Source organism: Dermochelys coriacea, chromosome 9, assembly GCF_009764565.3.
Source record: "Dermochelys coriacea isolate rDerCor1 chromosome 9, rDerCor1.pri.v4, whole genome shotgun sequence".
In the NCBI taxonomy this organism is placed as follows: Eukaryota; Metazoa; Chordata; order Testudines; family Dermochelyidae; genus Dermochelys; species Dermochelys coriacea.
This window is the reverse complement of record NC_050076.1, coordinates 11,929,381-11,945,736: the sequence shown is the minus strand read 5'-3', so window position 1 is coordinate 11,945,736 and position 16,356 is coordinate 11,929,381. Positions and strand designations below refer to the sequence as shown.

At 36.8% G+C, this 16,356-nt stretch overlaps 1 protein-coding gene across 5 annotated transcripts in view; it reads left to right on the top strand.

Moving 5' to 3' along the window:
- PIK3CA (phosphatidylinositol-4,5-bisphosphate 3-kinase catalytic subunit alpha) overlaps positions 1–16,356 on the top strand; it is a 76,754-nt gene that overhangs the window by 50,281 nt on the left and 10,117 nt on the right. For 4 of the 5 annotated variants that reach the window (XR_006274077.1, XM_038415576.2, XM_038415577.2 and 1 more), the window contains exons 8-17: positions 1,584–1,736; positions 1,858–1,992; positions 9,788–9,912; positions 10,295–10,376; positions 10,912–11,076; positions 11,702–11,805; positions 14,169–14,340; positions 14,729–14,835; positions 15,306–15,427; positions 16,172–16,250. Coding sequence is in view for 4 of the 5 variants with exons in the window: in XM_038415576.2 (XP_038271504.1) it covers positions 1,584–1,736; positions 1,858–1,992; positions 9,788–9,912; positions 10,295–10,376; positions 10,912–11,076; positions 11,702–11,805; positions 14,169–14,340; positions 14,729–14,835; positions 15,306–15,427; positions 16,172–16,250 (1,244 nt within the window). In the remaining variant the exon portion in view is untranslated. The remainder of the gene's footprint in view (positions 1–1,583; positions 1,737–1,857; positions 1,993–9,787; positions 9,913–10,294; positions 10,377–10,911; positions 11,077–11,701; positions 11,806–14,168; positions 14,341–14,728; positions 14,836–15,305; positions 15,428–16,171; positions 16,251–16,356) is intronic. The other variant, XM_038415583.2, reaches the window with a different exon arrangement.

Sequence of the window (16,356 nt, the reverse complement as noted above, 5' to 3'; positions counted from 1 at the left end):
CCACATGCTCAGGGTTTAGCTGATCGCCATATTTGGGGTCGGGAAGGAATTTTCCTCCAGGGCAGATTGGCAGAGGCCCTGGAGATTTTTCACCGTCCTCTGCAGCATGGGGCATGTGTCACTTGCTGGAGGATTCTCTGCACCTTGAAGTCTTTAAACCGTGATTTGAGGACTTCAATAGCTCAGACATAGGTTAGGGGTTTGTTACAGGAGTGGGTAGGTGAGATTCTATGACCTGCATTGTGCCGGAGGTCAGACTAGACGATCATAATGGTCCCTTCTGACCTTAATGTCCATGATGCTGATTCATCCAGGCTCAAAAACTTTGGTTGTGTGTGTTCTGATGTACTATCCATTTTTTATTTATTTTGTTTGTGAGTGTGTAAGACTTCGTAGATTTGTACAGTTTAAAATCCTTGAAAGAGTTACTTGGGGAAAAAATCCTAGCAGGCAGCTGTAACTGTTTAGATTGTGTTCTTTGAAATGATTATCCTGGCAGCTGACAAGACAGAGGTTTGAAGTCTCAAAGGGAAAATATGCTACAACTTTCATAATTTGCTCTCTGCTAACCTACATATTTGTTAATCCATGCTTTCACACACACTGTCTCTCCCCATTTGACAGTAAGGGTTTAATAGCAGAGACATAGTGCTGTAATGATCTCATGACAAATCTTGTAATATGTTCTGTAATATAGTGTAAATTAAGTATTATCACAAATTAAAACTAGATTTGTCAAAATGAAAAGAGTATAACTTGCAATGTAATTCTTGTCTTTTAATTATTTGCTTCACTCTTTTTGCTAACTTAAAAAATTATGGTAATACATTATTCTTAATAGCAAGGTTCTACTATGCTATTTTCCTGAATCCAGCTGAAACCTGATATCTAAACAAGATTGCCTGAAAAAAAGTATTGTGAAATATGATTCAGCATGCATGCACATGACTTTCATGTGCATGTATTGTTGTTTTCTTGGTTAGAAAACTTAGAAATCAAGAAACCAAGCTAGTCAAAAACATAGGAAAAATAGTGGCTGTTAACTATACTGTCTTTCATTTTTGATAAATTGTATTATTTCTGGCTCTTCCCATAGTGTCAATGCACTACAATACAAATAGATTCAATATGTGTAATGACCCAAAACACTATTTCCCTAAGTTAAGTTATCCTCACGCCTTCTTGTCAACTGTCTAAATGGGCATCTTGATTATCACTACAAAAGTTTTTTTTTTTTCTCCTGCTGATGATAGCTCATCTTAATTAATTAGCCTCTTACAGCTTGTATGGCAACTTCCACTGTGTGTGTGTGTGTGTATACACACATATATATCTCTTCTTACTATATGTTCCATTCTATGCATCTGATGAAGTGGGCTGTAGCCCATGAAAGCTTATGCTCTAATAAATTTTAGTCTCTAAGGTGCCACAGGTATTCCTGTTCTTTTTATAATTGTGTGATTCCATAGTTCAGTTTTTCAAAAATCTTTTTCCTCCTCCCTTGATTTCTTGAAATCCAATATTGTACTATAACTTGATCACTCTTCACTCTCATTTATTAATGATCATTTGATCTTTTAAAGGAACACTGCCCATTGGCTTGGGGAAATATAAACATGTTTGATTATACAGACACTCTTGTATCTGGGAAAATGGCTTTGAATCTGTGGCCTGTGCCGCATGGGCTGGAAGATCTGCTAAATCCTATTGGCGTTACTGGGTCAAATCCGAATAAGGTAAATTGATACTTATATGCTAATTTCGGCCTTAGTAACACACACCGACTTGTTTAGATTATAGTGATTTCTAATTTATAATTTTGTTTCAGAACAATCATGAAAATTCTTTTTTCCTCAGGAAACTCCATGTTTAGAGCTGGAATTTGATTGGTTTAGCAGCCCTGTAAAGTTTCCAGACATGACAGTGATTGAAGAACATGCCAATTGGACTATATCTCGAGAACTAGGGTTTAACTACAGCCATGCGGGGCTGGTAAGGGGAATTTACTTTCCAGGATTAGTTACTAAAACTTTAAAATATTTGCACATTTTGAAGTGCTTTATTTGTGGGGGGAAATATATTTTATATCAAAATACATGAAGCCAAATTCATTTTTGATAAACACCGGACAAAAAACGGCCAACAGGTTCTGTTGGTTGCAGTAAAACATATTGATGCTTCACTGATGAACCAAAATCTTTTAAGAGTATAACTGTGTCTTACTGTACAAACAGTTCTGGACTTTTTTTCCAGCTTATATAAACAATTTTGTCTGAAAGCTAAGTTGATTTTGCAAAAAATGTAATAGGGTTAGATTCTCCATCAGTGGCACTATTTCTTTTAATTTTTTGCTCCCTCCTCTCCCTCCCTTCCTCCAGCCCTCCCACAATTTCTTGTCTGTTGTATATAGGTTTTATCTTCGAAAAATCTTTCTTTTATAGTCTGTAATATGCCTGTAACTTCTTTGGCAATGCTGATATCTAAGTTCTATGTTCTAGCAAACTGCCACAAGTTAACTTTATTAGCAGTCAGAGATACTGTGTCTTGAGCTGAGCCCCATGCATTCTGAGATTCGGTGGCCTTGAAATTTACCACCAAATCGATCCCTTCCTTCAAATGCTGAGCTTCCTTTTTTTATTAAATTATATTTTTAGCCCTGATGATCAAGTAGAAAACCTCAAAAATGTGAATGAAAACCATTTCAATGTTTTTTCTTCCTGAAACAATAGCTCTTAGATGTAAACTCATTCACATCAAAAGATTGTTAGCACTGAAACCTAAAAATGGTAGTTTAGGTCCAGTTTACTTCAGAATCCCATGGAGGCTGTGAGTATATGGTGTAACCTTAGAAGACTGATGCTAAGTGCTTTTTCCGAACCATTCAGACTGTTTTATTTTGTAAATCTGTTTTGTTCTGGCTGGGACAAACATGAGTGGCGCTGCTATCCCAAGAGCCAGGTCGCAATGCCACTCAGTCAGATTTGGCCTGGCTGCCTCCACAAATCTCCCTGAAATTAATTTGAAAATGTTGGTCGGGTGGACTGCACTGTGTCTGCAAAGTCTTCAAAATGCTTTCCCCTGCCCACAAGCGCAACCTCAGTCTTCCTTAGGTTCAGTTTCAGCCAACTGTTCTTTGTCCTTGAGCTGAACTTATCCAAGCACTGGGCCACCCTGGTGGTAGTGGCATGGCCAAGTGTGGTGAATGATAAGTAGGGCTCTGGGTTGTCTACATATTGCAGGCTCTTTCTATTGCCATTATTGACCAAAGTTTTCAAATGTAGGTGCCTAGAATTATGTGCGCTTCACCTTCTTTAAAACAAGCACACACAATTCAGACTTGGGTGTCGTATTTTGCGACATAAATATGGAATAAATTGTCTTTAAGATGCAGCCCTGAACAAGAGGGGAAAGGGTAATATAGGCACATTGTCCGTGGAAGCATCAGGTGCAGGGTGAATAGAAATCAATGATTTATTTTGAAAAACTAAAACATTGTTTTTATTTAAATCAGATATTTATTTTATTTAAATTTGTTTTTTAAAAATAACTCTTTAAAATGAAATCTGAATGTAATACAAAATATGTTAAATCCTAAACTTTTTTTATAATCTCAAAACATTTTAAATGAAAAATAAATATGCTGAATCCATGAGCCTCTATCAAAAACTGAGTTAAAGGCTGCTTTTTTTATGAAGAATGTAAATGGGGGAAAAAATCTAACTTTTTGAGATCAAGGTTTATGAATGGCACAGTAGATCATATACTGTATTAAGGGCTTGTTTTGTTTAATAAAAATAAATTTTATATGCTGTTGTGTGTTTGTTTAAATTCTAGTTGCTATCCTAATGCAGCTTGACACAAATCATGAGCAAAAAGTTAATAATCTAGTAAATACGCAATATATCATTCACCATTTTCTAACATGCTAAACATGTACAATTAATAAGAATCTGAAAATAATAAGCTATATATTTGCTTAAATAAAAGCGTTAGTGTACCAAATCTCTTTAGTTGTAAATCAGCATGTTTTAATGGTTATATCAACCAATGAAAATGCACCTTTCTTTAGAAAATAGTTGAAGTACAAATGGAAAAGTTGATTAAAATTGATTATTTAAATTGCCTTGATTTAAATCATTCTACCCTGATCAGGTGTCAGTGAAGCGCAATATCTCCTCTGAGCCACAGTGCCTCCTTTTCTTCTCTGGAGGAGGAGTAAGTTGTGATACCCCTTTATGTGAGACAGCATATATGCACCCCAGTTTGGCTTGTAGCCCTATTGTGGCCTCACAGAGTAGGTTGGAAGCCACCTCTGTACCCCTCCCCCCCCCAATTCCTTTGTGCGGACATGGTGGTGCTAGGCATGATCTAACCTAAGTCATCTGATTTTTGGAGCAATTCAGACGTTTGAATCTGATTCGAACAGTGGGTGCTCAGTACCTCGGAGTCAGTTCATTTTATTAGGTGCCTAAATGTGGATTTAGTTGCCTAACTATACAATATTGGCTATCATCATCACCACCATCATCATTACTGTTGTAACATGCATGTTCAAAAGTGTGAAAGAAATAAGTAGACACAGAAATAAAGAATCAGTCCCTTCCTGGAAGAACTTCCTGTTTTTTTAAATTGTGATCAGAAAGAGGAAAGGAAAAGGAGGGACAAAGTTGACAAAAAATTAAGGTAACCTGATTGATGTTACTTTATGAACCAAAGGTGGTAACATAGGAAGAGATGTAACAAGGGTTGATAAGGGCCTGCATCTGAAAGGAGAATACCAAAGTTGTGAGCTTGAGTACCTGAGGGATAGTGGAGTTGTCTGAAACTGGGGAAGAAAAGGGGAAGGAGAAAAGACAAAGTTTACATGTTTGACAGTCTAGGATTGAGGAAGCAGAAGAAGATCCTGAAGAAATAGGAAGAGATGCAATCCTTGATAGATGAGGGGTAGATCTGAGAGCCACTGGCATAGAGCTCATCCTTATGTATGAGGTTGTACAAGGAAAAGAGAAGAAGGGCTGAGGCAGACATCTGAAAAACACCAACAAAGTTGAAGAAGCGTGATGATAAATCAAAGGCAATGCTGAAAGAGACTACATGCAGTTGAAGAACCAGGAAAGAAAGGGCAGTAAATCCACATAAGATGAAGATAGTTTGAGAGCTGGGTGGTCAACAGCATTAAAGTAGCAAAGACTGAAGAGAATGAGTATGGTCCTTAGGACTGGCAAGGGAGAGATCAGTAGTGACTATAGTGAGGGTTTGTAAATTTAGTGGTTTCTAAAATACTCATCTTTACAGTAGCTGAAACCTGTCTGTTCTTACTTTGAGCCCATGACTATGGTACCTTTAAAAATTACAAAGCACTCTCCTGAATGTCCCCATTTCTTTCTTCAACATGAAAGTAACAGTATGCATTAGGTGAGAGTTATGCTTTCAGAATGCTGTAGTTTTCTCCCACCTATAGAACAGATTAGTAGCGGGGGTCCTATGCTTATCACAGATGGACACATAAATCTGCTCATTAATTACTAGTCCAAATCACCTCAACTGCAGAAGCTGCTTTAAAGTAGGAACGAGGCAGACTTGCAGGATGGTCATGTGAGAATCTAGAAGTTGGGGGTGCATATCTGATGCATATTTGTATCTTCTTGATTGACTGTAAATCTTGAAAGGACAGATGCTTTTTAATTTTTTAGAGGCTTTCTGGTTTCTTTAAGGCTCAAATATAGGCACCTCAGTACTGTTTCCTCTATCCTTAGCTGAAACTAGAAAGTGCAGAGAAGTATACATTCTAATAGTTTTTAAAGGCACAACAAAGATTTTGAACTTCAAAAATATTGAGGGTTTGTTTTTCAAGGTTAGGGTGATGGGTCAGGTGGGTGTTTATTTCCTATTGAACCAGCTTGCTTGTCCCTATAATACTCAGGAGCGAGATCATAGCAGTTAAGGAGGAGAAAGGTGTATTAGCATCCATTTCCATGTCAAACCAGTAATGCATAGTGCTACTTATACTCTCTCTCCTTTTTCTCCTTTTGTGTTTTTTTTCACATTGCTCCCTACTAAAACTCTAATAATCTGCTTCGTGTCTGCCAAGTATCCTCTTGCTGCTCCTTCTAATCCCTCTTTTAAAACATTTTTCATAAAATCTTCCTAAATTTGTCTCATCACTATTGATATCTCCACAGCATACCTGTTGTTCCTTTTATTGTCTTACCTGTTTTTATCTTGTAAACTCTTTAGGGCAGGAGCTGTGTGTTTGTGTTCATGGCTGTATAATAGTAATTACGCCAAGTAACTTGAAAATAAAACTTTGGACAAGACAATGCATGCTACACATTCAAGGTCTGACACTGGCTTAGAGTTTACCAATTACCAATATACTTGTTTAAAATTTTTGACAAGTTAGTCCCAAATGCTGTGGAAACCACCAGGCCAAGTTACCATAGTGGTGTTCTATAAAACATCTTCTGTTAACATACAAAACAATAGACATGTATTTTTGTTTAATTTTGAAATGCACTATGTTGCACTTTACCAGTAAATTAGTAGAAATATTTAAGATCAGGTATAGATACTGTTATAATGGAGCATTTATAGATCCATTGTTACTTCAAATATTTCAGACGCTTTCTCAAATATTAAATTTATATATTATCTACTTTACTGTCCCACACTTCATAGAATTTCAAGTTTTTGATGTTGACCTCAACAGGATAAATGCATTTTTCCCACTGGGCTTGACCTAAACCATGAACTTTCTGACCTAATATACAGGTACATTTTGCCTTATGATCCAACATGTGCAAATAGTTTTAAATCTTATTTTACAGTGGTATTAAGTGAAGGTCAAGAAAACGTAGTGATTTTTCCAAATTTATAGTGAATTAAAAGCAAAACTAGATTTGAACTGAGCTTCCTAATTCCTAGTCACTTTCTGACAACTTGAAATCTAGTCAGTTTTGAAAAATGGTACCCATGTCTCCGAAATCCACTTGCCAATGTGTATAATATGCGAACAGATTTCCTTCCCCCCCCCCCTTCTTTCCTGCCTGGTTGCTTTTCAACAAATACCCTCACAAACAAGAAGGAAAACTGAATGACTTATATAGGAAAAAGAGTGAACTAAAGAAACAAACTGAAAAATCATTTTTCTGTAATCAATTTAAGTTACAGTAATCTTCATTGTTTATAACAGCTGCAGCTATAAAAGGAATTTCAGAAGTGTGGTTTGTTTGTCTTTTAGTTGATGCTTTAACTCTAAACAGTAGCACGTGTGCTAGTTCTATTTCCTTACTTTTGATTTGGCTTTGCTCTACTTACGATGAACCTCAACCAGAAGCTAGATAAATACATGCTTTTAAAAAGCTTTTAATCATTTTTTATAAATACGACTTTTTATAGGATGGAATATATAGCTTCCCCACTCCTGGCATGAATCCTTTATCCACTAACTTACCTCCCATAATTCTCTCTTGTCTTAAGGTTTTTTTTGTTTTTGTTGTTGGTTTGTTTTTTCCATAGCATCTCTTGCTATAACATCAAGTGTATATCCCAGTTTTTGATGACTCCAAGACATTTGGAATAGACATTATTGTGCCATATCTATTATATGTTCTTTTAAAAAACATTTCCACTGGTGGCAGTTCTAAAGTATTTGCCTCTTCCCTTTTCCGACTCCAATTCACTTGCTTCAGAAGCTGCACTCATTAAAGTAGACAGGCTAGAGTGGCTGGATTACTAATCAGGTGGGAGATGAATGGGGAACAAGTTGAGGGATTTTCAGTAGATATGTGCTGCAAGGGAGTGTGATATGTTCATTCCCTTTAGAAATGCTCATGACATAATTTAAGCCATTTTAAATGTCCCCATATAACACCATGAACCATGCCTTGTGTGAGTAACTATAATAATACAGTTTAAAAAAAAATGACATAGCTAAAACTAAAGGCAAAGCATAGTACTTCCAGTCTTAAGTATATATTATGTGCCTTTTTTTTAACCGGCAGTAGGTAGCAGTAGGCTAATCTGTCAATTCCTTCTACATTAAAATATTTTATGTACATTTTAAGGCATAATATTCTTTAAAAGACCAACCAATATGTCTGTCTATCTCTGGGTGATTCTAGTTTGCCTTGTTTCTCAATGAGAACCAGCCACATTTACAAAAAAAAAAAATCTTCTTACCAAGATGTTCTAGGTAGTTCCACAATGATGTTACCCAGTAATCTAGCTCTGAAAGAGGGTTTCTGCCAACAAAATGGGAACTTCGGACAAAATTTAGTTTTTAATGTACGTTTCACATGGCAAAGGGTCTTACTCTTCACTTTTCCTTTTGCAATATTTTATAACAACTATGCATCCTGAAGAGCTCAAAATGTGAATTCATATTTAAAGATGTGTGCAGTTGAATAAAATTAGACGTTTCTGGAGCATTTCAGCTTCTGACAAATAAATTGCAAAAATGATAGCACTTAGAAATAGAGCTGGATGAATAACTGATTTTTCAGTTTGCTGGCCATACCAAAAAAAATGGGCGAAATTTTGTTTTGAGTTGACCCAAAACAAAAAACTTTTGACTTTTTTAGACACAGTTCAAAATAAAAAAAAATTTTGGCTTTGTTTTTTGTGTTTTTGTTTCTTGCTTCTTTCTGTTAAACTTCATTCAGGTTTATTTAATCAGTTGTTTTGAATCCAAAAATCAATCAATCAAAAATCTTTTTTTTATGTCGTAATAAAACATTTTGGATTTTTTTTATTTGAAACAATTCAACAAGTTTAACACAAATTCACAAAATGTCTCAATCGAGCCAAATCTGTGGTTTTTGGTGGAAACAAGTTTAAGATGAAAAATTTCACCGTGCTTTGTGAATTGTGGCTTATGCTAAAGAGCATACCAAAGCCCTATATCACTAAAACCCCTTAGGAATTCTGTCTTTTTACAATGCAAACAATTCCACAAACAAATATCAGAAGCTCCATTACCCTGGCATCATGCTGTAAAATGAAGAAATTTTACACCAACCATAGGCTAAAAGTTACTAAATTATCAGAGAAAGAAAGAAGGGGCAAAGGAGTCATGAGTGCCGAAGCTGGTTTATTTGATTTTGTATCTATAAAATGCATCTATGTAACAGGTTCTGAACACATGAAATGACGCTTAACGAACTCAATCGCAGGATGCACCTAGCTCCCCTGAGGGTTACTTTGAGTGTCCCTACTCCTTTGGGGAATCTGTTCAGCATTAACGAACACTGGCTTTACAGTCACATTGGAAATCAATTTGAAACTCTCCCCCTGATTTTCCAGGTTTCCTGGACATGTTCCACGCTTCCTCTCAGGCCTCATATTCACCTATTTTTTTCCCACACTCTGCTTCTCCAGTCTTGGCTTTTTCTCTGCCCCCTTCCAGCAGATTTCCTGAATAGTTTTCTAAATGGGGATGGGGTTGTCACTTTCATCTTGTGGTTAATGGGGCTCTTGCTAGAATCTCATTTGATGGTAGTATGCCAGCTGCTATTGTCCCTCCATCCAACTAATTTCTTTGGAATGATATCTCTGCCTGTGGTCGTAAGCAATTACAAAAATCAAAACACTATAAAGCTAGCACTGTTTAATCTTTTTTAAAATATAATACAGAGCTGCACTCGGATTGAAAGAAACAACCAACAGATTTTTAATAGAGTATAAATGATGCTAAACTATATAAAAATACTATGTTTACATCAGATATTATGTAGCTTGCGTGAGAGCAGAAGTGTGTGGAAGGTAAATGTACCATTTTCTTTTACAGAGTAACAGACTAGCTAGAGATAATGAATTAAGAGAAAGTGACAAAGAGCAACTCCGTGCAATTTGTACACGAGACCCTCTGTCTGAAATTACTGAGCAAGAGAAGGACTTCCTTTGGAGCCACAGGTATAAAGAATCATAAAGATGGGGTTCTGAAATTCTCTAATTTCATAACACATAATTGACTTGAATTCTGTCCTGTTGTTCAATATGTTCCTCCTTGCTGTGGTTAGCATTTTAGGAAAGCGTATATTAGTTTTATACGCCTGTGGAGGAAAGCTGATGATAGAAGTAATCCATTATGTGCCTCAGTTCTGCAAACTTACCTGCATGGACAGATACCTGTGCCTATGCAGAGCCCTGCTGACTTCAGTGGGACTCTACAGGCATAAAGGTAGATAATAATATTTCAGGATTGAGGGCCATAGTCTGCTGTGATCAGAGTAAATCTACTTACTGTTTACCTCAAGTTTGTATATGCAAGTTACATTTTTTTTCTCTTTTACAGACACTATTGTGTAAATACCCCAGAAATTCTACCCAAACTACTTTTGTCTGTTAAATGGAACTCTAGAGATGAAGTAGCCCAGGTAATATACTACGTTCAAGAAACTTCACTAAAAGACATTTTTAAACGTAGTTTCTTTGATTTTTAAAAATTATTTTCTTCAACTTGCATGAAAATGAGCAATCATTAATTAGAATATGTTCTGCTTGTGCAACCCATTGGTTTGTGCGTGTTCTGTCCCGCTCTGTGCCTGATCCACAGATGATGGCTCCAGAGCTGACTGTTTAGTTCAAGAGACTTATGCTTTTACCTTTAGAGGTCCCTGGTTCAATCCCTGATGTATTGCTGACCAGTGAGTTACACTGGATTGACATTTCTGACTATGGAATAACTGAGGTTGTAATTCTTATTGTAGCTTTTTTATATAGTGGATAAAATATTTAGCAGGTTATAGTTTCCATCAAGTTAGTCATTTGTGAGATCAAAGAGTAAATTCAATTTATAAACAGAAAAATGATTGCTGGTCTTACATGGATCTATTTCACAATTATTGTTTTGTCTATGCAACTGCTTAAAATGTCTGGATTATGTTAGGTTGCTGATTTTGTTCCACACAGATGTACTGCTTGGTAAAAGACTGGCCTCCAATCAAGCCAGAACAGGCAATGGAGCTTTTGGACTGTAATTATCCTGACCCAATGGTGCGAGCATTTGCAGTTCGGTGTCTGGAGAAGTATTTGACAGATGACAAACTGTCTCAGTACTTAATCCAGCTAGTACAGGTACCCTATCTTGTTCTGTTAAATTAGAGGTTATGTATATTTGTTTTGTTTTTAATTGTTGCTTCTTAAATCTGATGTAGCAAGAAGAAAGAAAAGAAATCTTGACAACAGTAATTCCCTAATGATTCTGGGGAATAGATAATAAATATAGTAGTTGCAACCTTGAAAGATCAAACCTGGTTTATTTTACTGTAAATAGGATATGAGATGTTAGGACCCTGCAAGGAGATACAGAGCTGTTCTGCTGATTCACATTGGCAGCCAGACCGTTTATCTTTCTGTAGCATGGACTGGGCAGGCTCCCTGAAGAGGAGCCTAGAAATCTTAGCAAAATGAGGTTAAAATTTGGTTGATGTCAGTTAAGTTAACAATAAAGGAAATGTCAGATAGGTGGTAAATTTGGACCTAATCCAGTGTGTGTACTGTTAAGCAGGGTTGGAACAATACCTGCTAACATTTACAAATCCTAAAGTATGAGGGCCAGACATTCTTGAGTTATAAAATTCTTTTCCAGAATGTGGCTCTTCTTTTATGTAGTATGTGTCTGGATGTGTATTATCCATGGGAATATTTGCAAAATGAAAGCTACAGTTCCAAATTCTCATTTCTTCTTACCCATAAATAGGTTCTGAAATATGAGCAATATTTGGATAATCTGCTGGTGAGATTTTTACTCAAGAAGGCACTGACCAATCAAAGGATAGGACACTTTTTCTTTTGGCACTTAAAGTAAGTTTGTTTGGGAAGTTCTTTGGGTAATGGTGGGTTTCCACCAAGCTGTACCACAGTAGTTAGGGGTATGAAATGTCAGACTAAAATGTCCTTTTTTTTTCTTAAGCTATTACTACTATAAGGTTTTTTTGTTTTTTGTTTTCTATATAAGCAGCATGACTCCCCAGACAAAATTAGTTCTCAAATATGTAGTCAGTTTAGGTGTTTAGAAGTTTGGAAAGATACAGAAGATAATGAACTACCTATTTTTTTATATATATTTTGTCATAGCCAGCATTGTATCTAAAGTAGGAATGTCATGATCAGTCACTGAAGAGAGCTGAATTCCTTCTCTGATGGGCTGAGGGTATAAATTTAGGGCCCCATACTCCCTCAATCCACAATAGATATACTGTTCTCAGTGGAAGGTTTATACAAAGATCAATAACTTCTAATTATTATTTATATATTCGTTACTGCATTTAGTATCACTAAATACGAAAGTATTCTCCCCTTTAAGACCACCATTCTTCATTTGTCTTCCTCCTTTAGCCTCTTCTGTTTCTTTCAATCTTTCCTGTCCTCTAGTTAATGTTTACTGAAACAGTCACTCTGGCTTTACTGTGTACTTACTCGGTTCCTATGGCTAGACCTTTGTTGTTGCATTATATCATATGTAATCCCCACCATGAGTGCAGGGGACTGGACTAGATGACTGTCAAGGTCTCTTCTAGTCCTGTGATGCTATGTCATGATCATTATTCCACTTCGTCTTTAAATCACTGCTGAAAGTGTAATGAAAAGTTTAAAAAATAGGTGATACATGATGTTGAAATTTAAATTAAGATTGCTCAGTAGTTAGTAACTGGGTATGTACAGTGTGATTATCAGCAAATTCCACATGAACTGTAGATAATTAGCTCATCTCCATTGCTTGCTTTCTAAATTTAAGATATTTCAAATTACTTTTATATGCAAGAGCCTTTTAAAATTGCCTGTTGTGAAGAATGTGAGGATTATATGCATCTTATGAATATTTTATATATCTATCTATCTATATACACAAACACACCCACGCCCTGTGGGTTTTGAAGTTACTGTACTGCTGGCTAAAGGGCAACTAAGTTAAATCAACAATAGTTAACTTGCTTCTCTAGGAACCAAAAGTGAATGGCTGAGTATAGACAATCCCGATGGAGAGTACTCAAGTGGACAGTGGAGTTGATAATTCCTTGGAGGTTTACCTTCACTAATGTGGAAATGGGCTCACAGATCCCATTACAGGGGAGTGCAAGAGCTCCACTTGACACCTTTAGGATTTCAATGCAGGAACTTTCAAACAGAGATTGAGTATAGTTGAAAAGCCGAGCTTCTGAGTCATAGGGATAGAGCAGGGCTGGGGAAACTTTTTGTCCCGAGGGCCACATCGGGGTTGCAAAACAGTGGATGGCAGGGTAGGGAAGGCTGTGCCTTCCCTAACAGCCTGGCCCCGACCCATCCAACCCCCCTGCTCCCCACCCCCTTACCATGCCACTCAGAGTAGTAGGAGCTCGTGGCCACGCTGCTACGCTCCCCGGCAGGAGCGACAGACCAGAGCGCTGGTGGTGCGGTGATCTGAGGCTGTGGGGGAGGCGCGACTGCAGGGGGGGGGCTGGGAGCTCAGGGGCCGTGCAGGACGGTCCCGCGGGCCATAGTTTGCCCACCTCTGGGACAGAGGGTCTGCAGAGAAGCAGGCAGTAAACTTGGTCCCTGGGAAAACAGGAAGGTAAATTGGGCCTACCTAGTTGCATGAGGTAAATGCTATGTTTGGGCAAGGCTGTATGCTTTAGTTATTTTTAAACCTTTTCTCTCTGCTTATGATGTTCCTGTGGATGGATAAATCATACTGTTTTGAACAAGCTGTTCTGTCACTGTTTACACCAGGGGATCACAGCTCCCAGAGTGGGGTCTGCAGCAGAGACTAAAACCAGTTGGACCTGCTGAGGTAATATAGGCGGTAAGCAGGAGGTGCTGTAGCCTGGTCTGTTCAGTCTACAAGTGGGCTGAATTGTGGAATTCCATTCTTAGAGAGTAGCAGCCGTGTTAGTCTGTATTCGCAAAAAGAAACGGAGTACTTGTGGCACCTTAGAGACTAACAAATTTATTTGAGCACTGAATGCATCCGATGAAGTGAGCTGTAGCTCATGAAAGCTTATGCTCAAATGAATTTGTTAGTCTCTAAGGTGCCACAAGTACTCCTTTTCATTCTGAGAGAAGTGCAACTGTAGGCCTGTCCCTTGGAAATGGTTCCAACTGAGAGAAAGGGCACAGGGACAGCATCAGTCCTAAACAGTAATACCTGTAAATGTTCTTCTTTTACCTCTAATGTTCTCTTTTGTTAGGTCTGAAATGCACAATAAGAATGTAAGCCAGAGATTTGGTTTACTTTTGGAGTCCTACTGTCGAGCATGTGGGATGTACCTAAAACATTTGAGCAGGCAGGTGGAGGCTATGGAGAAACTGATAAACCTCACAGATATTCTCAAGCAGGAGAAGAAGGATGAGACACAAAAGGTATTACTGTTATCAGAATACAAGAATTAAGTTTGTTTAAAAGTAGTTTAATAAGAATTGGGTCTTTACTTGGTTAGTTAAAATAGTGTGATATTATTTAATCCAGTAGGTAATAAAATTCCTTACCAGGTGTTGGAGATATTTTACTATACCCACTGTTGGCCAGTTGAGTAGGTCATTTGAATAAAAGTTATGTCATACAACTATTTTCAGGTAATATGAAAATAATGCTTCAGTTCTGGTGATATGTGGCTAATGTGGGATTGTTTGTTTTTTAACACTTGCATTACACAAAATTACATCTTAAATCAAAATTAAAACCCAGTATGTATGTACATCTTTCTCGTATCATCAAAAAGCTCTCAAATTAAATGTGATTACCCTTCAGGTACAGATGAAGTTTCTTGTTGAACAAATGAGGCGGCCAGATTTCATGGATGCTTTACAAGGCTTTATTTCTCCTCTTAACCCTGCTCATCAGCTGGGAAATCTCAGGTATGTTCTTCCCTTTTGGAATTTATCAAAATATTTAAGTAGACCATTTTTCTGAAATTAGTGCATCTTGGAAAAGATTTTAAAATTTGCTAATGTACTAAGAAAATTGTATAGTGGATATTTTTTTTTAACCTTAAGCCAATAGCATCAGTAGAACAACTTTAAATGACCACAGAATAATGCTTGCAATTTTTGTGAGGAACCTTATTATTTGGCCAGAAGTGATGCTGCCTGAAGATTATATACACCCAGTTCCCTTATCAGGCAGCACAAGCTAGTGCACTTCTTGCTTTAAATTTAAGGCTCAAGAATGAAAATTGGTTGTTAACTGTCCATCTTGGCCCATCATAGTGTTATATCAGCCATAAATGTTGGGGGAAGGAAAGGTGAAGAGAGCAGGAATACTACAAAAGTACCATTCACTGATGTCAACAATACACTTATTTAGAAGAAATCTTATCTTTTTGTAGGCTTGAGGAGTGCAGGATTATGTCCTCTGCAAAAAGGCCACTGTGGTTGAACTGGGAAAACCCAGATATTATGTCTGAACTGTTGTTTCAAAACAATGAAATCATCTTTAAAAATGGAGATGGTAAGGGCACAAAATACATGCATATCCTGGTTAACATATTCCAGAGAGTTGTGTGTTTTATACATAAGCTTCTCTTCTCATACCTTGCCTGTTGACTTAAAGTTTTTTATAAATAATTTATAGAATACATGTTAAAGAAATACACATACTGTGTTTGACTTTGCTAATTTAAGTTTCTAAAGAAATAGGTATGTAAAAAATGAACAGACAAACACACGCACAGTATTTTTGTAGCTGTGCTCCTTGGCTATGGTTTTTCAAACACTCATTCTCTTTTATAACAGTATTTTGAACTGTTTTTTCCTTTTAGAACATGACTCGTGTATGTATGCACTGTACTTTCCGTAGTATTGAAATTGATTTGCCTAATATTTTCGTAGGGTCACTCTGTGCTTATCACAACATTATTTAACTGTAATACTATTCAAATGCTAAAATGCTTTAGAATATTTGCTCTCATTTGTAAAGCCATGTTTGATGTCTATCTCATTAATCCACGCAGATTTTAAAGTTGTATATTACTAATCTGTCTTGAAACTACCTTAACTCTTAAACATTAAAGGTTGCTTTTGACTTCTGCATAATGATGATACATTTTAGAGAACATAACTTTAGTGAAATACACAACCTACTCTCCCAGTCTAAAATATATTGGGGGAAAAATAAATAAAATGGTATGTTACAAAAAGCTTTCATGCTAATCTTATAAAATCCACAACATCTGTATGTACTTGAATATTTCAGATTTACGTCAGGACATGCTGACACTTCAGATCATTCGAATTATGGAAAACATCTGGCAAAATCAGGGTCTTGATCTTCGGTGAGCAACAGAGAGCATTCTCAAGTGCCATTCTTAATGTTTTCTGTTTAACCTAATTACTACAGATGGTTCCTTTCCTTTTCCATGAAGAACAAATTTAATACTT